The sequence below is a fragment of the Crocodylus porosus genome, unplaced genomic scaffold (genome assembly GCF_001723895.1).
Source record: "Crocodylus porosus isolate Cpor-Errol unplaced genomic scaffold, CroPor_comp1, whole genome shotgun sequence".
NCBI lineage: Eukaryota > Metazoa > Chordata > Crocodylia > Crocodylidae > Crocodylus > Crocodylus porosus.
In genome coordinates this window covers 126,365,752-126,393,136 of record NW_017728906.1, presented here as the reverse complement: position 1 = coordinate 126,393,136, position 27,385 = coordinate 126,365,752, and the positions used below count along the sequence as shown (strand labels likewise).

The 27,385-nt window shown below is 42.3% G+C and overlaps 1 protein-coding gene across 1 annotated transcript in view; it reads right to left on the bottom strand.

Annotated features, from left to right (window-relative positions):
* The window catches only part of MYCBP2 (MYC binding protein 2, E3 ubiquitin protein ligase), a gene marked incomplete at its 5' end in the record, with an annotated part of 297,134 nt that overhangs the window by 241,987 nt on the left and 27,762 nt on the right, over nucleotides 1-27,385 (bottom strand). The window contains 2 exons of the mRNA XM_019528503.1: nucleotides 5,244-5,397; nucleotides 17,846-18,061. Of these exons, the coding sequence (XP_019384048.1) occupies nucleotides 5,244-5,397; nucleotides 17,846-18,061 (370 nt within the window). The remainder of the gene's footprint in view (nucleotides 1-5,243; nucleotides 5,398-17,845; nucleotides 18,062-27,385) is intronic.

Sequence of the window (27,385 nt, the reverse complement as noted above, 5' to 3'; positions counted from 1 at the left end):
GGCCTGCTGGTGCCCCTTACTACAAACTCACAGCCCCTGACTTCACCAGTCATGACATTGATTTAACTTACTATATGAAGTAACTGAGGGGCAGAGTTGTGCTACTACCCAGTGTCCATAGGTGGCAGACAGTGGAATGACATTCAGGGATGGTTAGCTGTGAAATAAGCACGGGTAACTGATGAATAAGCAGCCACAGATCAAGCAGCGGCAGCACCACCAGGATGTGGTGAGGACAGCAGATGACAATGCTTGCCCTCCTGAAAAGCCACATATATACTTTGCCAGTGCTGTGACATAGCGAGTACAGGTCACCACTACAATAAGCCTGCCCAGCCCCCAACCATGTATCTACAAGCCCTCAATGGTAGAGCAGGTGGAAGAGGTTAGAATCTCCGTGGCTGAAAGCAGATGATAGCCGCAGCAGAACGAGACCCCCAGTTGTCTCGGTCTCCTTGCCATTGGATCAAGGGCCCACTCTGTCAAGAGCCATGTGGAAGTAGCTTCTCCACAACAAAAGTAGTCACGGTCAAGCATCTTCCATGAAAACAATTTTTCCAACAAATTTCTCAAGCGCTTTGGCAACCAGCTAATGGCAACAGGAGCAGGATGGTAAGGTCTGGAAGCTGCTAGTCATGAACTGGCGTGAAGGTGGCAGTTACAAGAAGGTCGTCTAGCACTTTGATGAGACAGGAATGCAATTTGACTGCTGCAACTGTCTCCTCATCCCAGATGGGGAGGGAGCTAGAAAAGGTACCTTTAAACATAGCCTGTCTAATACAATATTCTACAATTCTTCCCGACTGGATAACCACATCCAGCAGGATAACCTTTACTGCAGCTGAAAATACTGGAGAAGACACACCATTATTTTTGGGACCTGGGACATCAGGACCCTCATGGACAACTCTAACACAAATGCCCAGAGTGCCGCACTGCAATCATGGCCTGAGAACTCAGACAACACATCAATGTAGTTGCACTGAGCAAGACCCAGCAAGCTGGAGATGGGCAGCTGAAAGAACAAGAAAGAACAGGGCAAACAGGAAAGAGAATGCCAACTTCACAGAGTTGATTTTGCCATTAACAACAAACTCATAAACCAACACAATGGGTTCCCTATCAGAATTAATGAGCACCTCACGAATCTCCTTCTTAAACTGGTGGGGAGCCAATACGCCACTGGCATCAGTGTGTATGCCCCAACTCTTGACACTGCCAATGAAACCAAGCAGGAATTCTATACCAACCTTGACCAAGTCTTTTCTGACATTCTGGACAGAAGACAGACTTATTCTTCTTAGTGATTTTAATACCAGAGTCCGAAGGGATTTTAACCTCTGGAACAGAACCATCAAAGGAGTAGGAAAAGTCAACTCCAATGGCATCCTCCTCTTGACCAAATGCACAGAACATTTACTCACCATCACCAATACCCTGTTCCACCAGAAAAAGCAAATATAAGATATCACGGCAATACCCATGATCTAAGCACTGGCACCTATGTCACTGTCTGTGCTGAGGATCCCAAAGATGTCCATATCACCCAAGCTATGCTAAAGGAGTTAATGACTGCTGGACTGATTGCAGACACATTCACTCGGTGACCCAAGCACACGACACCTCTTCCACCAGTGCAGCAACAAAAGACTGATGAATTCCAATCACCAACGAAAGAATGTCAGCAGCGTGTGGGGTGCCTTCAAGGCTGCTATCATCAGCACCTGTGAAGAGACACTTGGATTCTCTAGCAGCAAACATCAAGACTGGTTTGATGAGAATGACCAGGAGGAGATCCAAGAGCTGATCAACTGCAAACGCAAGGCCTTTTGTGCTTGGAAGAATAGCATCAGTTCCAACCAAAAGAAACCGAATCTCCAACAAGCCAAGGCAGAGGTCCTAAAGAGGACCCATAATATGAAGAACAAATGGCAGGAAGACAAGGCCAAGGAGATTCAACATCTGGCTGATACCCACAATATGCACGGATTCTTCAGTGCTACCAAAGCCATCTATGGTCCGAGCACTCAGGGACCCAAGGATGGAGGAGACCTGATCAACCAAAGGGGAGCTATCAATGCCCATTGGAAGGAGCATGTTGAAGATCTTTTCAATCAAAACTTTGTTGTTGATGAGAGTGTTCTCAACTCCATCCCGTAACACCCAATCAGAGATGATCTCAGAATTCCTCCAATCCTAGATGAGACGAGGCAAGCCACCAAGCAGATGAAGAACAACAAGACATCTGGAGCAGATGGCATTCCCACAGAAATCTTCAAGCAGAAGGCAGAAGAGCTCACATCACAGCTTCATGCCCTTATCTTCAGGATATGGAATGATGAGGAAATCCCAGATGACCTCAGGAACACCATGACTGTGACAATCTTCAAGAAAGGAGACAAGTATGACTGTGGAAACTACAGAGGGATCACCTCATTGTCCACCACAGGAAACTTTGCAAGAATCCTCCTGAACCATCTCCTTCCACTTGCTGAAGAGCTCCTCCCAGAATATCAGTGTGGGTTTAAGCCACCAAGGGACACAACTGACACGATCTTTACAGCTCACCAGCTGCAGGAGAAATGTCAGCAACAACATACGCCTCCCTACGTGGCCTTCGACCTCACAAAAGCTTTGGACTTTGTCAGGCAAGCAGTGTTGAAGAGGATCCTTCTGAGGTACAGATGCCCACCGAAATTTGTCACCATCCTCTGCACGCTCCACGACAACATGTGAGTGGTTGTTCTTAGTAGTAGATCTATCACAAATCCGTTTGAGGCTAAAATGGGAGTTAAGCAAGGCTGCGTCACCACTCCAACACTCTTCTCAATATTCCTTGCCACGATGCTATATCTGACCACCAACAAGCTTCCAGCTGGAGTGGAGATAAACTACCAAATGGATGGTAAGTTGTTTAACCTCATCCAACTCCAAGCCAAAACCAAGACCACCCCAACCTTAATCATTGATCTCCAGTACACCGATGATGCTGTACTATGCGTGCTCACTTTGAAGTAGATCTTCTGGCAATTATCAACGTCCTCACCAGGGATCCTGTTTTTTTTCTGATTTAAAAAAAATGCCCAATTTTAAGTTTAAAAAAAGTAACCAAAAATCCACATTTTTCCATGATTAAAATGAAACACCACTAATACAAAGATCCATATATCTATATCTATATCCATAGATTGTCTCAAATGTGCAAGGGCAGCCTTTGGAAGAAATAGGCGTTCAAAGATTGCAACATCAGATCTGAAACCAAGCTCATGTTTTATCAAACAGCCATAATCCCCATCTTGCTCTATCAAGCTAAGACATCTAAAGTTGTTGGAGAAGTACCATCAACACTACCTGCAGAAGATCCTCTTAGTACAGTGGGAAGAGCAAAGCACCAATGTTACCATCCTCCTACAAGCAAACACTATGAGTACTGAGACAGTGATCATCCACTATCAACTTTGTTTATCCAGCCATGTCATCCAGATGTCCAACTCCAGACTCCTGAAGTAGGTTTTATTCTCCCAACTCAGTCAAGGTGTATTCTAAGGAGGAGGGTGGAGAAAGCACCCCAGGAATGTCCTCAAGGCCAACTCGAAAAAAAATGCAACATTGATGTCAACTCATAGGAGACTATCGCTTAGTACCAACCCAAAAGGAGGAAGAGTCTGCTGCAGGGATCTCAGTACTTGGAAACGTCATGACAACAACAGGAGATAGAAAAGCAGGAGTGACAGAAACAGTATGACATGGATCAAATCAAGAATCCAGTGCTATCCAGCCCACAGAAGCACATGTCCAAGCTGGAGTAGAGTCTGTTGATCCTGGATAGGCCTCATCAGCCATTTTCTGATGCAGGTAAGACGATCATGGAAGACAATCATCCTTGACTGCGAGGGATTGCCGAAGAAGGAAATGAAGTAAAACCCATAAAAACTGTACTGTGTTAAAATGTATATTCTAATTAACTAAAGGTAGGCTATATGGCTGCATAAGGCTAAAGCTTTAACAGACACCCCACAAGAGAACCACACCTAACCTTTACTTTGACCCTTTTGGTTTTTAGGTTCCCGCCATCCTGACCCCAGATTTTTACAAGCATACCCTAAATTGTGCTAGACTACATTGTAAGAACTCATGCTACTCTGTACCATTTAACTAGAGGATGAACTACATGCATGGTCTTAAAGCCCTAAGCAAGCTACACTGGTTTTGGTGATGCCTTAAATTCCCAATTCCTGGGAAGATGCCCAAGACATCCATATCAAAATTATATTTTTTATAGTCTGCTTCTATCACATACCTTTATGTATATTTTTTCAAGAAAGCAAATTTCTTTGCCAATAACAACTTTCTACCTGATTTGCACTTGTAATATCATTCACTAATTGTAAGATTAAGTAATAAATTTACCAAGGGAGATTGCTTAGGTCAGAACTGTTCAACTGGCAGGTTAAAAACTGTGGCTCCCAGGCTCCTACCTGGGCCCTGGCTCCCCCCCATTGCTCCAGATGGAGCAGCAGCTGTGGTCTCCAAACTTCATCTCCCTCTGGCTTCCCCTTCACTGCCCCAAAGGGCAGGAGAGTGCAGGGCAGGACAGCAAGCAGTGCTGGGAGAGGGGAAAAACGACAGAGTGGGGGTACCCAGTGCTAGGGCAGCCCCCCACAAATGTAACCTACAGCTGCTTAAGAAGTTAGACAGCCCTGACATGACAAGAAATGGAGGGTTTTTTCTGCATTATGTACAGAAATCAATTGTTCATGATGAAAGTTTTGATAACAGACAAAGACAGACACAAAAAGGATTGATATTACCCAGAATTGTGTTTCTCAATGAACAACAGTATTACTCAGGTAGGGATAACAACAAAAGTAAGAATCCTTGAATATTATTCAACTTTTATACTATTGGGAAATATCTAAATGATAAAGAAAACACAGTGGTGGTGTGGGACAATTTGCTATAGTACCGCATGATTTCGACACCAATCTTCTTCACAATTATTAAAACCCCAAAATGACTAGCCTATCTGATTTCTACTTCAAAACATACCAACAATCAATAAACCCACTGTTATACAAATTCCTGTCCCTCTACACTAAAACAGCTTCTATTCTACTAAGATAAGCGTGACCCATTTTTAGGTAAGTTGAAGTCCCAAAACAAACAGATGTCCTCTTTTTAATGGTTCCTAAACATCATCCATGTATGAAAAATTTAAAATCAAGAAAAATATGAAATATTACCTAGAACTTCAGGAGGCTCTGACTGGAGGCCTTCTGGTTGCTGGCCTTGGAGCACATTAAGTAGGGCTTGTAGACTCCTGAGACACAGTGATGGATGAGAAAATCTCGTCTCCTTGATCAGCTCAAAAACTTCACATAGTCCAACTTCAATGATCTTTAAAACAAGACCAACACATTTTAACAGAAGACCTGTTATTGGGACTTTCTCATGTTCGTCTATAAGCAGTCACACAACAGTATTAATTTCTCTAACTTGGCATGAGATAATCTAAAGATCATGGCAGTCCAGACAGAAATAATAAAAAGCAAATTACTACTCAGCTGTAATTACTGTAGAAGAGAAAAAGCTAGAGACATTACTCTAATATGTCTAAATAATGACATATTTAATATTTAAACACCCCTGAAAAAATAAGCTGATTTTTTTCCAAGAACTTGTGAACAAGTAAGAAAGGTTAAGCTAGGTAACAGTGATAAGTTTCTGGATTCAATTTCCTTTCCTTGTCATCTTATATCCGGGTGGCCAACCTGCTACCTACATGGCATGGACAGCTGCTATGTGACACAAACCCCAGGTGCTCAGTAAAGGGAAGTGCCAGAATGGAGGTAAGGAGTGGAGCAAAGCAGGGCCAGGACACTGCTGAAGGTGTTAGGTGTCACTGCAGAACCAGGTGCTCTTCCCTAGCCCTAAAGCTGATCCCTGTTTGCCATATAAAACTAAAGCAGTTGCAGAGATAGAAAAGATTAGCCTGGCTCTTGACAGACACGCCTCCTGTTGCAGCAATATCTCATCTCTGCTCTGGCCCATGTAGTCACAGCTGGAGGCTCAAGGCCCACTGCCTACATTTGGGCACACAAGGACTTCATCTCTGGGGGCGGGGAGGAGAAAGAGAGGGGGTGGTGAGTGTGGAAGTGTGGTTGGGACAAGGATGGACTTAGTGCTGGCCAACCTTTTTGACAGACATACCTCATCTCAGCATCAATCCAATGCTTATTCTGATTAACAATAAGGGCCAGGAAAAAACTCCCCTCCCCTCCTCTTCCCCCTCAACCCAAAGATAGTATTTGGTTTCAGGGAAGGAGAGAGCTTGCCTTCCTTTGAAGCAGTAAGCATTAGCACTGATACAGACAGATGTACTCTGGTGTACTTCTGTGGCTACTGATACTAAGGAAACCTGTCAGCTGTGCAATTAGTGGATTATGCTCTTGCAGATTTGGGGTTAGGGAGGAATCTTCCTCCTGGCCAGATTGGCAAGGACTGCAGGATTATATTTGTCACCCTCTGTACATTAGGCTGTGGTCTGCTTTCTAGATAAATATGGATGCAAACGATGCAAAGTAATTCTTTGGCATTGTGGTGGTTCCTCTTTTCCTGTAACATGCTGTATGGTAGTGGTTCTCAACCATTTTTGTACCAAGACCCATTTATAAACACCAGTGGCCAGTCCCTGCCCAGCGCTGATCCATTTTTAAAGTTTGTTCATGACCCTTTCATATATTCTTGAGACCCACTTTTGGGTGACAACACACAGGTTAAGAAATGATGCTATAGGGTTTCTCATTTGTTTTTGTTATTTGACACTTTGTGGCTGTGGAGTGCAAAAGGAACTTCAGCATATAATTGAGGCCCTTTTCAATTGCTTTACAAATACAAGGGATTAGACAATCTGATCTGACATGTCCCTCATATGTGCACCAGTACATTGGTCCCATATTGGATTGGCATAATTATATGGAAAACTGATGTTATTGGAAATTGGTGCATCTCTACCAGCAGGTCTTCAAGGATCTCTGATTGTGTCTCTATGAAAAGGTCTATGCTCTGGCACAAATTAAGGCAACACTGAGGAACTCTGGAAGGGGTTTAAAACTGCCATCCATGTGGCCTGTGCTAAATCCATTGGCTACCCCACCTGCTAACACCAAGACTGATTCAATGAGTGACACTGTGATCCAAGCTCTCCTCCACTGGAAAAGAAGGACTCATTCTACTTGGCAAGGTGACACCTCATCTCAGCAGAAAAAGAAGATACATCATATCCTCAAAGCCAAAACTCAAAAGGAGGATTCAGAAAGTCAAAAATCACTGGTGACATGATAAATCCAAGGAGATCCAGCTCTATGCTGACAAAAACGGCACACATAGCTTTTTACAGGCAACAAAACCATCTATGGCCCCACACCCCACAGTCATACTTCCCTGCCATCATAGGATGGCTCAGAATTCTTCAAAGACTATGAATCTATCCAGGCTAAATGGTAAGCAGGGATCCTGGTTTTCTCCATTTAAAAAAAAAAAAATCCTCAATTTCTGTTTAAAAATGTAACCCCAAATCCATGACCAGACAGACAGACAGACAGACAGACAATTTGTGTGTTACTTTTTGGGGGGATTTTTTTTTAATGAGAGAAAACCAGGATCCCTGATGGTAAGACTACTTTGAGGCACTCCTGAACTGTGAGTCAAATTGTGATGGTACCACCTCTGAGTCCATCCCCCAATAACCTCAAAAGGGATCCCTCACCAACCCTCCTATCTTTGAAGACTAGTGTGCCATCAAGAAAACCCAAGAATGAAGTCACTGGACTGGATGGTGCACCTGCTGAAATCTGCCAAGCTGGTGGCAAGGAAATGGTACTGAGACTGCATGAATTTATTCCAAATCTGGAGCAACAAAGAGGTCCCTGGGGACTTGAAGAGTGTGAATATCCTAATCATGTTCAAGAAAGGAGACAAGCCTGCATGTAGGAACTACAGAGGTAACATTCTCCTTTCCACAAGAGGGAAAATCCTTGCCCACATCCTCTAGAACCACCTTCTACCTCTTGCTGAGGCAGTCCTGGTGGAACCTCAGTATGGTTTCAGATGATCCCTTGGGGCAAATGACACAATCTTTGTTGCCCACCAGGTTCAAGAAAAGCAGTGGGAACACCACCAGGCTCTGTATGTGGCCTTCATTGATCTTACTAGGGCCTTTGGTTCCATCAATTGCAAAGCCTTGTGGAAAATACTGGTCAGATTTGGATGTCCTAAAAAGTACATCAAGGTCCTGAGGCTGCCAACATTATTTGTAGTGGATCAGAGATGGATCTACTTGTCTTCTGAACTGGGGTCAAGCAAGGATGCATCATCACCTCAACTCTGTTCTTCATTTTTCTGGTAGTCGTCCTGGTTCTCATTAAGGACCGCCTTCCTTGGGGAATAGACACTGAATACCAAATTGATGGAGGGATCTTCAATCTGGGACATCTTGCTCAAACACCAAAGTACTCAAAACAACCATCCTTGACCTTGTATATACTGAAGGCCATCCTTACATGTACTGAGGAAAACCTCCAAACAGCACCTGATCTCTCTGAAGAAACCTACCGAACTTTGGGCCTCTCTCTCAACATCAAGACAACCAAAATACCCTTATCAGCCTACCCTGGACCATGACTGTGACCACCCTCCCCAAATTACCATCAAGAGAAAGACACTAGAGATAGTCAAGTTCTTCTCCTACCTCAATAGCCACCTCACTCAGAGAGGTCCAGCACAGGATCTGGTGCACAAGTACCTCCTTTGGGAAACTGCTTCAGCACATCTTTATTCATCGTGATTTCCGGAAAGACACCAAGATCCAGGTCTACAATGCAGTTGTCATCACCATTTTCTTCTACGACTGTAAAATGTAACCAGATGACTGCCAACCACTATCACTAGCAATGCCTCTGGCAAATCCTCCACATCAAATGGGAAGTTGCCACAAAAGTGCCAACATCCTTGTTGAAGCCAGCATTACCAGCATTAAGTCAATGATCCTCAAGCATCAACTTCACTGGACTGGACACTGCGTGCAAATAACTGACTCCCAAAACAAGAGCTCTACTCCCAGTTTAGTAATGGCCTGAGATTTTGCAATGGCCAGAGGAAACACTACAAGGATACTTTGAAGGCATACCTCAAGAAAATGGATACTGACATCAAGAGCTAGGACAAACTGGCTGCCAAGTGACCCTGATGCCACAGCCTCAACAAGGCAGAACCCCTTTTTGAGATAAAGCATCTTGCCCTCAACGCAGAGAAGAGAGAGCAGATGAAAGAAAAAGGAAAGGAATCCTGGGCTGCAGCTTACTCTCCCAATTGAAAAGACCTGCAGCTTCTGTGGAGGGATCTGTGGTTCAAGCATTAGGCTTTTATGTCACCTTCAAAACCCATCTATAAGCTGTGGTAGAGATGACCCTTGCATCAAGGGACTGTTGATGAATCAAGTGATTGTTGATGATGTACACGTTTCAGAAAATATATAACATACTGCATTCCCCTGACAGAGGAAGTCATACCAGTGATGAGATGTATTGTTAAAAAGATGACACCAAATACATCTTTCTTTAACCAAAGGACTGGTCTCTGTATCAGTGATACTCAACCTCAAGGCACTCCTCCATAAGTCTTCTGATTTTTGCAGCACCCTAGTTGAAAATCATTGACATAGATTTCAATTCAGAAAAGATATGAAGGGGGGATTTGGGGCTAACAAAGTTGACTATCACCAATCTAGCTGGCACCACTGAAGAGTGGGCAAGGACACACTAGTATGCCGTGGCACACCTTTTGGGAACTGCTGTATTCGGGTATCTGATTTAAATATCACCAGGGATCCTAGCTCTCTCAGATTTAAAAAAAAATCCCTAATTTTGGTTTTAAAAAAGTAACCCCAAATTCACATTTTTCCATGATTAAAATGAAACATTACTCTGTGTTTGTTGGGGGGGGGGGATTGGAGTTTTGTTTTTGAAGCTGAAAATTAGGGATTTATTTTAGATCAGAAAACCAGAATCCTTGGATATCACTACCTATAACATGTCCACTGTATGCTAAGAAATAAGTAAATACTAATAAGCTTTCCCCCATACGAAGTCCAGCAAATTAAAGTAACACTGGTAGAGACAGATTAATATTCACAACTGTCTGCATAAGAGAGTGAGAGATTTAAAAAATTCTTTAGTGCTTAGACCAGTGGTCTCAAAATGGTGTGTGAAAGACTATACCAGGGGGTGCGCAAAGAAAATATGAGAACTTGTATTTGTATTTATTTATCTAAAAAAAAGAAAGAAATTAAGCTTTACTAATATTTAATATACAGATTGACACGGATGACCTCGCTCAGTCTGTATGTCGGACGGTCACATGTCATGTACGGTACGCGAGATATCCTGAGGGAAGAAGCGTTCGTTCGCTTTCAGCATATTGCGACGTGTTGCAGTTTACATGTGCCCGGTTAAGTGGATTTAGAGATTATATTATCTAGTTTTAACTAAACTAACCCTCACAAAATGGACAAGCGGCTTAAAAAGATTCCTGCAAAGAAACCACGGATTGAAGATAATACTAATAATACGAGCACAAGTGAACAACAGAAAAATGGCAGAGCTGACGTTTCTCCTACTCCTAGTTTCACAGTTTCTAGGGTCGGAAGGGACCTGAGTAGATCACCTAGTCCGACCCCCTGCCATGGCAGGAAAGAGTACTGGGGTCAAACGACCCAACAAGGTGGTCATCTAACCTCCTCTTACAAACCCCCAGGGTAGGAGCCTGTACCACTTCTCTTGAAAGGTGGTTCCAGATCCTAGCCGCCCTGACAGTGAAGTAGCACCTCCTGATATCTAGCCTAAACCTACCTACCCTCTGCCAGTTTGTGAAGGTTATTCCTGGTCACTCCTGGCAGTGCTCGGGGGAACAAGGACTCCCCCAATGCCTGCTGATCCTCCCTGACTAGTTTATAATAGGCCACTAAATCCCCCCTCAGCCTTCTCTTTCAGAGGCTGAACAGGTTCAGGTCCTGTAGCCTCTACTCACAGGGCCTGCCCTGCTGCCCCCTGATCACGCGAGTGGCCCTCCTCTGGACCCTCTCCATGCTGTCCACAACCCTCTTGAAGTGCGGCGCCCAAAAATGGACGCAGTACTCCAGCTGCGGCCTGACCAGTGTTGCATAGAGGGGGAGGATCACCTCCTTGGACCTGCTTCAGATGCATCTGTGGATGCATGACAAGGTGCGGTTGGCCTTCCTGACTGCATCCCCACACTGCCGGCCCATGTTCATCTTGGAGTCAATGACAACTCCAAGATCCTTTCCGCCTCTGTACTGACAAGAGGGGAGTTCCCCAACCTGTAGGTATGGTGCCAGTTGTGCCTCCCCAGGTGCATCACTTTGCACTTGTACAAGCTCTTTGTCAGCCACATTATGAGGTAAAAACAATGACAATTTAATTTCTATTTTTTGTGTATATTTTATAATGTACATAATATATTAGTGTAGTAGTACATGTATATAATTTATAAATAAATAAATTACATATATTGGGGGTGCATGCTCAAAAATTTTTTACTGATAGGGGTGCGCAATCCAAAAAAGTCTGGAGACCACTGGTTTAGACTGTAGGATAGGACTTCCTGCATTTAGATGAAACCATTTTGATTGGCGCTTGGGACCATGATTAAATCTGCTAGTTTTCTGCTTGATTGATGTGGAAATCAGACACTGCTCTGCCATAAGTCTAGCATAGGGAAAGAGCAAGCCCTTGTCTGTGAAACAAAGACGACGACAGGGCTGGGTCTGTTGCAAAGGTCCATAAGCTCACTCATTCAACTAACTGACCTGGCCACTATTGAAGTAGTTTCCAAAGAAAAAGGAAATAAGCAAGTTCATAAGATTATATTGAGCCTTTAGAGGTCATGTTAGAACTAAACTGACATCCCATAATAGTTACAGATATTCCAATAGCAAATACAAGTCTTTTCACATATTTCACTCACTGTGTGGTTAAAGTTTTTGCAAATACAACATACTCATCTAGCTGAAAGCACCTTTACAGAAAATGGAAAGAAATCTGAAACGCAGGTAAATATTTCATACTATGCTGAACTGATGCTAAGAAAAAAGATCCAGCTTTGCTACGTATCTACCTCACAAATTTAATCCATTTGATAGTACCTTCTAGTTGATGGCTTTCTTAATATCTGTTGGTCCTCAAAGAGCAAGATTTTTTTACCATTTGTTCACACCCATTAGTTGCATACAGCTAGAACCAGTGATATTTTGTTGTTGTGTTGTCTGTAACAATCTGCCTGTAACTACTTTCTATAAATAGGAAATATTCAAATACTCCCCTAGACAAATAATTTAATTATAGAGTACAGGCAGTCCTCAGACTCATGACACAATTGGTTCCTGAAAACCACATCATAAGTCAAAACATGGTAACTTGAAACCAATTTTCCTACAGGAACAATGTTACAAATGGGGAAGTGTTTCCTTTAGGATGCTTGATATAGCTGCGTCCAGCTGGTAAGTCTGTCCTGGTGGAAGAGGGGGCAGAGGAGGGGGCAGATCAATGCCCCGTCAGCGAAGGAGGGATTGGGGCTAGGGCAAGCGTTGTCCTGCTAGGGGGAGGGAAAAGAGATGCAGGACAAAGACGCGGCTTATCCGGGGGCTCAGGGATAGAGGAGGAGGGGTGACTTCCGCCACTGGTCCAGAAGGGCATGTGCCCCTGGATCTGCATGGAGCAGGCAGGCACAGCAGCAGGGGTTATGCCCTGCTCCCGCTCACCCAGCTGGGGTGGGGGTGGAGAAGGCTCAGGACAAAGGCACCGCTTGCTCCAGGTGAGCATGGCAGTGCTGGGAGCAGAAGCTATGCCCTCCCACTGCTGAGCCCTGCTCGTCTGGAGGCAGTGCCCAACTCAGCTAGGTCAGTGGTGGCAGGGCACAGCGCCCACTCTCAGCACCGGCGCTGCCACAGCTGGGGCGGGGCCTCTGCACTGCCTGTCAGAACCTTGAAACAGTATCCATTTACAAAGGTCCTAAGTGCCATTTGTCGAAACTCAAAATATCGCAAGTCAAAGACCACCTGTACTTAAATATAGTTCTTTTCTAGACAGCTTCAGTGACCTCAATCTATTACACTGAAAGTCTTGGCAGTCTATTCCTTCTTGCAGGCATCTGATATGACTGATAACGGAGCTAGAACAGCAGAGGCCAGCTGACAGCATGTATATACACATGCGGCTGGGGCTGGTACTGTGCATGGCATGTGATTCCTAGGAATTCAATAAAGGGAAGCATGTCTGAATGAAGGCAGAGCAGATCACTGCTGCAAGAGGAAGTATCAGAGGAAGTCACTACCAAAAGGCCAGGTTAACCCTTGCCAGGCCCCACAACAGCTGCATTTTTCATATGGTGAGCAAAGATCCAAAGCCCTGAATTTGGTGATGGCTGTAGGATCCTGGCTCACTGTATAAAAACTGCAACAATTGCTGGGCTATGAAAAGGATAAGCAGGCTCTTGGTGGTGACACCTCCTCCTGCAACAGCATCCCTCCTCCACCTCAAACCACCACAGCTAGATGCCCAAAACCCCTGCCTCCAATCCCCAGGGCACAAACTCCATCAGGTATGCTTCTAAGGAACTGGGATCAGAATGTCATCTGGAGAAGATGTTATAACTTTCCATGTATAAAATGTAATTAAAGAAGGACCATCTTAAAGTCTCCCCCCCCGCCCCCCAACTACTGTGGTGGGGAAAGCAGTGGTGGAGGGGCAAGTGGAAGAAAGGGACAAGCAGCCTGACCCCTGGTACCTTCCCCCTCCTCCTCCACCACACCACTTCCCTCCTCGCTGGTGCCAGGTCCCCACCCCCCAGGCTGCACTGCCAGGTGCCTCCGCACTAGGTTCCTCACCACTCCATGCATCCGTACTGAGTCCTTTGCCACCCTGGGTCCCATACTACTCCTTGCCTACATGCTGCCCTGTGCCTCACCAAGTGGATTCCTGCCACCTCTTTCTAACTGCAAATACTGTATTTTTACTTGATAGGCAATTTTAAAATGAACATTTGTTTTCCCCATCTTGTCTTGCAATCAAATATGAAAGTTTCTATTTTTTTCTACACAAAGAATTCCTTTCATAGGAAAGGATGTTAACACTCAAGAAAGCAGGACTTTTCTGTTAAAGAAGAAAATTTACCTAAAGAGTGTTTGTTGGCCTAGTGATCTTGATCACTAGATAAATGCAGGTTCAGACAGAACTCTGTAGCATTATCTAGCTGTGAAAATAAGTACAGACAGCTTGCTGAGAAACTCTAGCAGAAATATATAGTTCTTCTGTCTTTGACATGGTAGACTAATAATGTAAAAATTCAAAAAGAAGTTTTCGCCTCTCTTGGTTCTGTGGTAACCAACCTTTTTGGCAGGTGTGCCCAAAGCTCAATGTCATCGTCCATCCCTCCTACCATTCTCACCACAGACCAAACTGTTGAAGCTACTTGGCGTAACAGACTGAACCCCCCACCACCACCAAAAAAAAAAAAAAAACCTTTTAGATCAAGAGCTGCAAAACAACCTTGGGTAGAAAAGGGAAGTATTATGTCAATGCATGGAAAGAATTTCTTGATGAGCTAACTAGTTGAGTGTCTTTAGATCTGGTTACAGCTGAAGCATGCTTCCTTTGGTACAGGGACAGGCGAAGCTTAAGTCCCTTAGAACTTCCCATAATGCTTCTGTTTCCAACAGGGACTACATGTGTAATCTCTTGAAATTCTTTTATGGCTGCCACGAAGCATACTGCTGCTGCTTCAAGTAAGACATCTGAGAATAAGATGATGGAACTAGAAAGGGAGGGAGGCCTCTTTCCTCAAGAGACACCTAAGCAGTCCAGAGTGGACCTCATATTCCATCACATCCATTTCATCAGTCTAAAAGACCAGATCTTAAAAAAAATATTCTTTCACCTTCTACTGACTGCTGAAAAAAAAGATTAAAATGTCAATGAGCCACATCTCCAAAAGGTAACAGAAGATTAAAATTGTGAAACCTGCTCTCTTGGAAGCTGAGTCAGGCATCTCCACACCTAAAAACTGTTACAGCTTAAATGAAAGAGAAAAGGCTCTGTAGTCAGGAGCTGTAACAACTCATTCCCTGAGAATCAGCACAGATGGAGACTTGGTACCAGACTTCCACAGCACCTTAAGATGATGCTTTGAAGGGTATGCCTCACTACAGTCTGACCTTCATTATTAGCCGATTTCAACTAACAAACAGGGAGCATTTCTACCAATGCAGAATGAGTGGTATCAATACTGAAAACTTGCTGCCCAGTATTTAGTCACCCGTATTTCCAAGAGAAGCAGGGAGCATTTTATAATGGTTGCATCTTACTTTGCCATCTCCTTAGGTGTGGAACAGTGTGACCATGTGGCACAAAATCCACAAGTGGCACAGACTGCCTGTATGTGAGACATGCCAGATCAAGGTGTGGACAGGCCAGACAGTGACAGATCAGGCAGAAAACAGGGCAAGAGATCAGACAGGGAACAGAGGGGAGGAAAAGGAAGACAAAGCAGCAGATTAGACAGGAAGCACATAGTGAACAAAAGGCAAAGCAGCAGATCAAGCAGAGGAAAGAAACTGGAATGCCACTTGGGCAAGGTGTGGGGTCACTTTGTGGCAAGCCTGGTAAAAATGTCGGCTCCCACTGGTAGAGAACACGGTTGCTTTCACACATGGCAATAAGTACATATAAAACTGGAAGACATTTCTTTTATGGAACTCCCAAAATGTCAAATGGCAGGGGGGGTAGTTACAAATGGAAGTTTCACAAGTCATGGCTTTGTGTCTACAAGTTCAAGGAATTGTACAGCATTCTCAGCCTTAAAACAGTCAGAAATGCTGAGAGTAAAAGAGGGGTGTAGGTTATAGCCATATTGGTCTAAGGACATAGGCAGACAAGGTTCTTTGGGTAAATCTGGTATCTTTTATTAGACCAACTCAAATAGCTGGAAAAATTCTTCTTGGAGTATACTCTTCATCAGGCTGAGGAAGCATCTGCAGTTGGTGTGTCTGTGTGCTCTTCCTGGATGGAATGAATAGTAAAGAAGCCAGAGGCTGGTATGCATGCAAGAAAGCCAATCAGTGAAGATATAAATTGAGGAGCCAGTGGGCGAGAGACAGGTGGGGGGTAAGGGAAGAGTAAAAGAGCCACATGAGCTCTCCAAGAAGGCTGCACTGCATCATATGTAGATCAGACAAAATGTAGTTCTTGAGCAGCAATATGCAGAAGTAACTCAAAGGAGACCAGAATCTTAAAAAAAGATTTATTAATCCCTCAGAAGGGATTAAAAAACAGAAGCAAATAAATAGGTTTTTTTTCCAACACATCTTTTAATCAGTTTTCAATCCAAAAGATTCTATTTGACTCCAAGGACCCCTTAGTTTCTTTAAATTTCTGTTAAAAGTATAATTTTAAACAATGTTTTTATGAACAAAAAAAGGCATTTCAACTGAAAATGCATCTTCTACTGTCACATTCATTCCATTTTTATTACACGATTAAGAAAAAACAAAATCAATTAAACTGGAATAATCACTGCAAAATTCACAAATCCTTTGTCCTCAACTAAAAGCAAGCAGATTTATAAACCCCAACTGCAGAAATAAACAGACAAAGGAAACAAGCTCTACACTTTTACATACAAACTGCCATAATGGATTGGACCTACTATTAATTAATTTGTACTATCACAACACCTAGAACACACAGAGAAAAGACAGTCCCTGTCCCAAAGAACTTAGCATTTAGATATAGCACAGATACAGGCAGAGAAATACAAAGAGATTAGTGGTCAACATGACAGGCAGCATTCTAAGCCTAATTTGTTAGGTTTCTGTGGACATCACAGAAGTTTTGAGAAGGAATTTTCACAGACAATAAATAAAGGGCTGGTTTTCCAGACAGTTGTGCATGCCCTTTGCAACAGCAACAGCATGCAAAAAACTGAGAAGGTGTCAGTTTGGAAAAGACCGATATTTTCCAACCTTACAATAGTGAAAAAGACAAAAGGTCAAGCAGATATAGGGCATAAAATCAGCTTTAAACCGGACAAGCAGCAGCTTATGTAAGTGGTCCAGTTTTCCACAAGTGGTCAACACCAAGTACTTCGAAGTAAGATATAAAAAAACTCCTGCATTAGAAGAGGAGTAACTGAGAGGTAACAGTCTCACTTTCAGGTCTTATTCTAAACCCTAGAGTTATAAATTGGTCTAAAACATGGAATCTGAAATTGCATGATTTCCCATTCTTGTAATATTAGGCATTACAGAGCCTAAAAAACATACTACAGCCTAAAAAAAAAAAATCAACAGATCAATTAATCTTTCTAAGATCTTAATAGATAGCAGTAATCAACATGTGGAAATCTGTACCTTAAGATACTGAAGCCAAGAGTTATTTAAGATACCAAAAGAAGGGGGGTTAGAGAAGAATTGGGATGGGGATAAAAACTAAATCTTCGGAAGGTTTAAAAATCTTCCTAATACTATGAATAAGTCAATTCCTCATTGAGAGAGTTAAAAATAAACCTCTACAGGTAAGTGATTTTACAGATTACCTAGAGATTCCTAAATAATTCACCACGGTCAGCAAGGATACTGGACTAGGTGGAGTACTGATGTGATCTAGCAACTCCTCCTAATGACTAATTATAAAATAAAGGGATCCAGAGACACTATTACAAAATTGTCCAAAAATTTGGCACATCCACACTTGAAAAGCAATCCAGAGTTACTTGCCTTTGGAAGTTTGATGGGTGGCTCTTTGGACTCCTCCTCTTCATCACTATCTGAATCCCCACTTTGTACAGTGTTCTTTGATGCCAAAGTTAAGGATACCTCCTTTTTTTGCCATTCCAAAACACAATGGCGGACATTGCAGTACACATTAAAAGCTGAAGGATTGCTGTGTAGTCTGATATCTGGTATGGTTATAGTACTCTCCAGGTTTTCAGTCTGAAAAATGAGAATGATTTTCAACAAAAAAAATACATTCTTCTATGCATGAAGTTTAAAAAAAATTTCAAATTTCACTACAAATACATTTTCCCAACAGTTTCATTTTTGTTTTGGCTAGCAAATGTTAAAATGTCAGTAATTTATTTTCTAAAGAACTGATTACCACAACTCTGCAAAGCAGACGAATGCTAGGTGTAAGTCATAAACATATAAAATTCCTGATGGTAATGGCGGTAGCCATTTGCCAGTACCACTGATTTTAGAATGAAAGGCCTATTAAGCTGAATCAAGATATGCAAGTTAATTCATGCAGGAACAACATTTCCACAGGTCCTCACATGTTATATAAAACTATTACCTTGTTACTTAGAGTTCCTTACACCTCTAAAAGCAGCCCTGATATTAACATGACCCAGTGAGTATCACAGCTCCTACAGTACAGCATTGATACATGTTGAGAATAATAACTGACTATTAATTGGGCAATACTCTGAGTCTCAAATAAGCCTGTTATGTGGCTTAACCTGCATGTATCTTATACGCTTCAAGGCACAAGCACCCAAAGTGGGAAAACTGACATAACACCATGTGTTTTACTACTAAAAGCCAAAATTTCAGATTCATAGACAAGCAAGGTTTTCTTTCTCTGACAGGCAAACTAAGAACATTTTCTAATTTCCAGCTGCAATTTATGCACTACTAGTGATAGTAAACAAACCCTAAAGAAAAAAGATAGATCTTAAGAACCCAGTTTGAGCCTGTCAAACAATTAAGGATACTACTTTCCCACAAAGTTTACAGATTTGAATATCATTTTTTTTTTCAAATGTGAAACAACACTTAAATCCAATATATGGAAACAAATTACAATAATCTGGTCTGTTCCAGTCTTAAGCTTCATTCACTTTGACTAAGCAAAAGTAAAAACAAGTGGATATGTGGTATGAGAAATTAATAATACATATCTAGCACATGTATACCTCTATGCATACAAGTCTATTTGTAACTCAGACATTTAAATAAGTCAATACAATAAAATAATTTAAATTAAAACAGAGTACCTTTTGAAAATACCAATTATCTAAACTATAAGATTATATCAATATTATCTAAATTGATATCTAAATTATAAGCTTTGTAACATAAACAATAACCTATAATTACATTACAGCTTTTCCTTTAAAAACTGTTCAAAGTAAAATCTGAATTTAAACAGAGAATGTTAAATACTTTATTTATATCTTCTTTATAGTCTAAGCCTTTTTAAAGTACATTTTAAAGTACTCTATTCAAAACTGAGTTACAGGCCATATGCTCTCCTATATAAAAAAAGAACTGGAAACAGCAAGTTTTTTAAATCTACTTTTATAAATATAGCACAATAAGACATGCACTAAATTAATGATACAACTCAGTAAGACGGCCCAGAGTCTTAACAATTGGGTACAAAACACTAGCGAAGTTATCTGAGGCATTGGGATTGTGCCTCCGCCTCCATAATAACTGTCATCAGAACCATCCATTGAATCTTGCTGGTGTGGTCTCATACCCCGCCCCACCATTTAGAGCTTTTCTCTATCTAATCTCTTGAGCCAGCTCACAAATTATGAGTATTTATAATCCTTATCCAATAACTACCAACCCATACTTTGTGATTGAGTTAAGTAAGCATTTCTGGTTATTAGGTGTATATAACAGACAAATCAGGTCTGATCAGGTCCCTTCCGACCCTACTATGAAATGCAAACAAACAGCAGTTGAATAATTTCTCAACTTCCTCCTGCCCTGTATCTAAACAAACAAAACTGCACAATGCAAAACATAAGTGGAAGTCTTAAATGAGCATTGGATGTCTTGGTTTTGTTTTTTTGGTTTGTTTTTGTTTTTTGTGGGGTGGGTTTATGTGACAAATGAGGAGAAAGAATGGAATATGGAAACGAAAAGGAACAATACTAGTCTAAAACCTAAAGCTGGTTGAAAAATGAACATTCTTTGAAAAACTTCCAGGGTTAATTTAAACACCTGGGAACTAAAGTAAGTTTCCCCATGGCTACAAGTTTTAAAAAAGCAAAACAAAACAAACGTATGGACGTGCAAATATTTTCATGAAATTTCCATACTTCTCATTAAAAAGTAACACATATCAAATGTAAAAGAGTGTGACAAAAAGCTCCAAGTCCTATCTGCCAAAATGAAGTAACTTTACACAAAATACTCCTCATAAATCAATGGTTTTAAATGGTGGACACATCTGAAGAAACTGGATTGACTATTTAGTACACTAATTTTGAGCCATTCTTCTAGGTTACCTGCCATGGATTACCATAACAAGGAGTGATAACTTAGATTGAAATTCCTAAGAAAGTAGCCCACCCAAGAAATTTAAAAAAATGTTAACAAAAACAATAAAATAGATTTTTTGAAGTGAAATCTTCATATTTTCCCAAGCAGGAAGCAACTGTGACCACTTGAAACCTAAGATCCTGCTCCTGCCTTTGTTTCAAGGTAATATGCATCATCACAGACTCTCACAGGAGATGAGAGGCTCCATACCAGCTATGAACTGACTGCCCAAAGGAATCCTCTATCTATTGACTCCTCTGTGAAATCCTATGAAATATGAACTTTCATTTCTACCCAGGAGAACTTTTACAATCTTTTCTACAATGCCCAATGAAGGGTGTTTGTGCCCGAAAGCCTGCAATTAAAGAATTTTTTTGGTAAATATCTTGTTGGTCTAAAAAAAGGATATCATCTCTACTACGAGTCCTGATTGTCCACCCAACAACAAATTGGGTGGAAGGTTGAGCACTAGGGCTGTGAAGCTTCAATTACTTCAATTGCAGATTCCATTCGGTGGAGATTCAGCCTGATTCAGTTGCCAATTCTCCAAATCTGAATCGAATCAGGAGACCCTTTAATCTCTCTGAATCAAATTGGAACCCTCCAAATCCATTCAGGGATTTGATGATTTGGACATAGATACAGATTTAAATGTTTTTTCTATATACCTCAAGGTACCAGGCAGCTCGTGAGTGCTGCAATGCTGCGGCAGATGGAGCATCCCACTGGAGCGCGAGGGAGGAGAAAGGGGGCGCCCCAGCATGCTCAGCAGCAGACCTGGAAGTGGACCAGCAGCACTTCCAGTCCTCTTCCGGGTCTGCTGGGAAGCACGCTCAGAGACTGGTGCCTCCTGGGTCACCTGCGACCGATCACAGAGCCAGGGGAGCGTGGGCAACCCCCCAACGCACTTGACGGAGAACCCAGAAGTGTATCGGAATTATGTCTGGTGCACTTCCAGGTTCAGTGCCAAGCATGTGGGGGGGAGGGCCCCCGCGCTCCTGTGGGACACTCTACCCACCTCACCATTGCAGCATTCACAAGCCACACCTGGTACCTCAACATATATAGAAAAAGCATCTAAAGCTGTATCTATGACCAAACTGCTAATTCTCTGAATCAGCATGGAATCAGGACAGTGATCCAAATCAACAAATCGAATCAGTCCCTGATTCAGGCCGACTGAATCCAAACTGAATACGGCCTGTTTTGCACACCCCTACTGAACACCCATGATGCATTTAAACATTTCTGAAGTCCAGCAGTAACAGTATATGGACAGATGTATGGGGAGTCCTGTGGGCTATGGTCCTAGACATTAGGTTGGGTGCATAGGGCCCAATCCCTGCACATGGAACCAGACAGGAATGGCTTGGGGCCCCCAGAGCACAATCCCTGCACACAGGACCAAGCCAGGGCAGCATGCAGCCTGATCCTAGTCTACAGAGTCCAATGCAGTCCATGAATTGGCCTCACACTCTGCATCTGACCTGTGGGGCCAAAAGGCTGAGCACCCAACATATATAACTGAACTTCTGAGCTAAAGATTTCTTACTTACTTTTAAAAGTATTTTCAGCTGTTATACAATAATATCCCTGCCCCCCACCACTCCTGCCTCCTTGCAACTGGTATGGCATGCAGAGATAAGGATTACCCAAGTTTATATTAAACATGATTTTCCGCTATAGAAGAGGTTTCAGAATAAATCATATCATTGAGTAGTGATTAATTTACAGTTTTCACCAAAACAAAACAATAAAATGAATAAACATTACATGCAAAAAACAGCCACACCTAGACAATTCTTGCTAAAAAACGCGTAAGATTATTCATTCCACAAGCCTACACAAAATTAAAACAGTGTATGATAACATAAAAGAAAAGAAAAAAAAAAATCAAATGAAGTAGTGAACATTAAAACAAAACAAGAGTTATTTGATGTTTGGTCCTTATTCAGTGCGTAAGGCAAATACATCTAAGGAATATAGGACAGGGTCCAAAGTTAGAAGGAAGCCAGACTGTCTCAAAACTTCCTATTTTTTAAAACTAACACTACTCCTTTGGCTTTAGAAAACTACCTGTCTGGTGCAAAACTACAAACAATGAGAGGCCATTACTAGACTGAGATTCACAGTTGTGAGATATGCCGTTGTGGGCAGATGGTGTCAGACCCCATATTTAGACAGCGTATGTTCTTGTGGGAAGAATGAGATAAATGAGAAATTATTACTTATAGTCTTGTTTGGTTTTTTTGAAGAAATAAGAGGAAAATGGATCTCTCTATTAATGGGAAATTTTAAACACTGAGTTAATGAAGAAAAAAAACACAGTCTCACTGGCAGCATGTCCATCTGCATGCTGGCATCTCTGATCAGCAACTCAGTAATTTCCCAGGCCATTTGGCTGGAGGAGAATATAGATGTTATTTAACCGTTCAAACCAGGGTTTATTTGGCAATGGAGAAGCTTCTGGAATGCACTTCTTAGAGTATCTGGCAGGCATGAAAGAGCTAATTTTTATCCAGTAGATTAGGGTATTTGTATACAAGCTTGCGCCGCAGCGCCGGGCACTTTTAAAAGCACCTGGTGTTGCAGCTGAGAAAATGGTAGCAGTATGCTTTTGAACTAAAACACTGTAGGTGTTTTAGTTCAAAAGTGCACTGCCACCATTTTCTGCACACTGACATGCATTTCGTCGCTTATACAACTGCACGCAAAGCAACACAGTGCGCATCAGCTGGCATGCGGAGCAGGCTTGATTAATTGAATCTGCTCCGACCCGCAGGATTGCCAATGTGCAGCAGGACAAAAAGGTATGAGTATAAATGCCCTTAGAGTTCTTGACTGAGCTATGGTGCTCACACTTATCAGTCCAGTTTTAGAGCACATAACTTCTACCTCCCCACATCAGAGAATCTGACAGAGATAAAAGTCACCTTAAAAGGTAATTAGAAAACTTTTCAGTTTTTGAATGGGGCCTAGGGTCAGCTCCCCAAAGTTCTGCTCCATACAATAAAATGGACTATTTTAGATCAACAGACCTCTAGTGCTTCCAAAATTGCTCTTCTGCCTGTCTTGTAAAAAAATAAAACTCAGTGCAAGACTTGTTTTGCTCTAGTATTTCCATTTTCAATGTGCTTATTCCGTCTCAGATTTTTGCTAAAAGTAGATTCCAAGATATTTAAAAGAAGACACCATTTCCAGTTTCTTTTCCAGCTCCTTGGATTTAGCTGTGTTGATGTCCAAGCTATCTGACATGCAATACTGCTGAAAAGCATCTAGTAATCTTTGGAGGCCTATTTGGGATTGTGATGCTATTAATACATTATCTGCATAAAGCAGGACAGAGATAGGGTCATTCAAAATCATGGGTGCATAGAATCAATTCCCTGTTAGCCCATTTTAGACCATTCAAGAATAAAATTAAAAAAATAGCCAAGTAAGCAAACCTCTTTGTCATACCCCTGTCTTAGCTGGGAAACTGTCAGACAGGGTACTGCCAACGCCGTATCATTTAAAGGAGTGGTACAACTACAACAGCTACAGTAAAATAATTTTTTTCAATTACAAACTTTTTTAAAGCAGCACAATGAGTGACATGGTGAGTAATCAACCCTCCATTCTAGGTTTGGTTGGGTTTTATTGCCATTTTTTTCAGGTTCTAGCTTAGAAGTAAGGAGTTTTGATTGTCAAATGTTCATCTGCAGTATGTACAACCACAATCTTCTATTACCGACCCCAGCAGATGATGTACTGGCTGACACGCATCCAAAAAAGATTTTCTTTATTAACCAGAAAAACCTGGGTTGAATTCATAATCAACACCAGCAGATACCATTAATAAATTAAAAGATAGGCATTCTCTTTTATCTTGTTCAAAATAACCATTCATTGACAGGATTAAAATATAATGACCACACTTCACACTCTCTGGAAGAATAAACATTACTAGAGGGCTCCTAGATACATGGTGAAAAAAGGAAAGTGAACAATACACAAAAAAATATTGACAGAAAATGTGTTAATCTGAGTCTTGACAGCTGGAGCAATGCTCCAGTAATATGCCAGAATTACAACAAAAAATAGGGTTGTCCGTCTTACAGAAACAACTGATGCATCAGGGAATGATCATATAGTAGAATACCTAACAGAAGCAATAATGTAAGCTGTAACAAACTGATTTAAAAAAATAAATGCATAGATTTGTCAGACCAAGAAGGATGCAAATGTAACAGAGGTGGGAAGAAATCTAGAACAGGAGTTAGTAACTTATGACCCATGGGCTGAATGAAGCCATTTGATTGGGCCCACAGACATGAGGCTTTGGCAGTGGGGTGGAAGGGGGATGGTTCAGCAGCAGTCACTTCCCCACACTGCTGTGGGGAGAAGCTCTGGTGGAGTTCCCCCACCTTGCCTCTGTGGAGAGAAGTGGCAGCAACTGGATCCTAGCATTAACCTACCTCTGACCTGAACTAGGTCACTCCAACCTGAGACCCAAAAACACAGGTGACCACTGATCTAGAAGATAATGAAGGGAACCTAAAATGTGTTAATATATTGATGCATTTCAGCCAAAGACTTAAGTATTCTAAAGAGAAAGAAATATACTGAAGTTGCAAAATTTCCTCCTTTAAATATTTTGCTTTATTTTCCAGTGGAGAAAAAAGGGGTTCAAACTCCAGCAAGAGGACAACTGAATTAAGTGGCTTTTAAGTTATTTTTATTAAAAAATGGTTTATTATGATGACATTTTGTGAATAAAGTCACAAAATACCATATTCATTCTAATCTCAGATGAGGTTTTTTTCCCCATTCAGCATGGGGGGAAAAAACGCCACCTTAGATGCAAGTACAGCTGCTGAGGCTCCAGACAGAGAGGCTCATGCAGCAGGTTGGCAAAGCATGGGAGTGTATGGGGAAAGGGTGTGTGGTATGAGGGGAGCACAGGGATTACAGGAGAAGAGATGCACACAGTGAGGGGACTGTAGGGAAAGGGATACATGGCATGCTGGGACATGTCATGGGGGAAAGGGAGTGTAGAGCTAGGGGAGTGTGGAGGAAACGTGTAAAGTGTGCTAGGGTGGCAGGGAGGAGACACAAGGAAGGGGCATGTGGAGTGACTGGGGAGCAGCTGCAGCTTCAGTCCCAAACCCAATGGAGGCTGGAGCCAGATCTACCACTATGGCTGGCTGCCCTATGCCTCCAGCAGACACAAAGTAATAGCAGCTATAAAGGTAAGGGAGAGGGGGACAGGCACAAGAAGGGGACATGTGGTAGAAGGGTGAAGGCACTAAGGCGACAGGCGGCAGCGACCCTGTGGTAGTGGCAAGAGTGATTAATTTAAAAGGACCCTTCAATAACTAGATCCTAGACATGGAAAATTAAATCAAATTTATAGTTTTCCATGTCTAGAAACTAGTAATTGAGGGACTGTCTTAAATTCAGAGTGGTCTTAGATTCAGGTAAACACAGTAGATTAATCTGACCCACCAAAGCAGTCAACACTGGGCAAAAAATTTTTAAAAAGCTGACGAACACTGAAACTTATTTTCACAGCGTTGAACAAACTGCAGAAAGATTATTGTTGAAAGGTTTTTAAGAACTTTGAAACATACAAAATTAAAGTTGCAGGAAAAAATATTTCTTTCTTTCAATCTACAAATAAAGATGACAAAAGAGATGAAATCTACTAATTTAACATTACCCAGACAACCTAAACTTAGGCAGAGAGACTGAGGCCATGAACAGGCTTTATATTTATACTGTGAGGAAAAAAAAAAAACAACACACCTTTTTCTTGGCACAAAAAGTCTGAATGGCTTGATTTCTTACAAAAGTGAACTGGCTCTTCCAGAAGAAGTTAGATTAAATACTTATCAGGAATATCTCCCACTTCCTGATTTAACTTGAATGACTGTATACCACTTCTCTTGGGTTTCGAGTACATACAGTATTCCACAGTTGCCTGCTTTCGGCCCCTCTCTCTAAGGGGACAGACGGAGCAGCGGCTCTCTGACAGCTCACCCATGGGCAGGCTGCCAGGGAACCCTGTGGGGACTTGCCCTGAAAAATTCCCCCCCACCCTCACAGATGAGCTGACTGGCAGGATTGAGGGGGTGGAGCATTCTCCCAGGGCTATAACCCTTGCCAGGATGGTCTGTGGCAGCTGCTGCTTTTCAGAAGCTGCCAACTGACAGCCTGTCCCCTTCCCAGGCTGGGGAGAGCAAGCTATCAATTAATGGGATCCCCTCTAAGGGCAGGAGTGGCCCAGGGAGCACCCTCTAGTGCCCCAGCTTGGCTAGAGAGCTTACATGGGTGACAGGGAAGGCTAAAATAGGGATGTAAATATCCTTAAAAAATTTATTAGATTAGCCTCCTCTAGTTCTATCGGTTAAATGGTTAACTGAAAACACAGCAGCTGGAACACAGCTGCTGCTGGGAACCACTCCTGGGGTCCTTTGATAGGGTGGGTGGGGAGAAAAGGTGGTGGCAAGCCCAGCCAGACAACACAGCCCACTTGAAGCCTTGCAGCAGGAAGGGAAGGAAGGGAAAGGGAAGGAAGCTCAACTAGGACCCACAAGGTAGCGGGAGCATGGGCCAGGCCAGGGGGAGGGGCATGGCCTAGTCTCATGCAGCGGTGCTCAAGATTTGGCAATTTGACAGTGGGGAATGGTGGCCATACTTATTGCTACCACACACCTGCTGCCAAGTTCCCCAATCTATGGGAAGCCCTGTGGACCAGATACCTACAGCTCTGTAAACCTCATTCGTTCAGTCTGTGAGCCAGAAGGAGGGCACCCCTGATTTAAAAGATTTAAATAAAGGATTTTCAGTTGGTGATTTATAGATTTCATAGACATTAGGGCTGGAAGGGACCTCAGAAGATCAGAGTCCAGCCCCCCCGCCCGAAGGGCAGGAAGTCAGCTGGCGTCATAGGATCCCAGCAAGATAAGCATCCAATTTACTCTTGAAAGTGTTCAA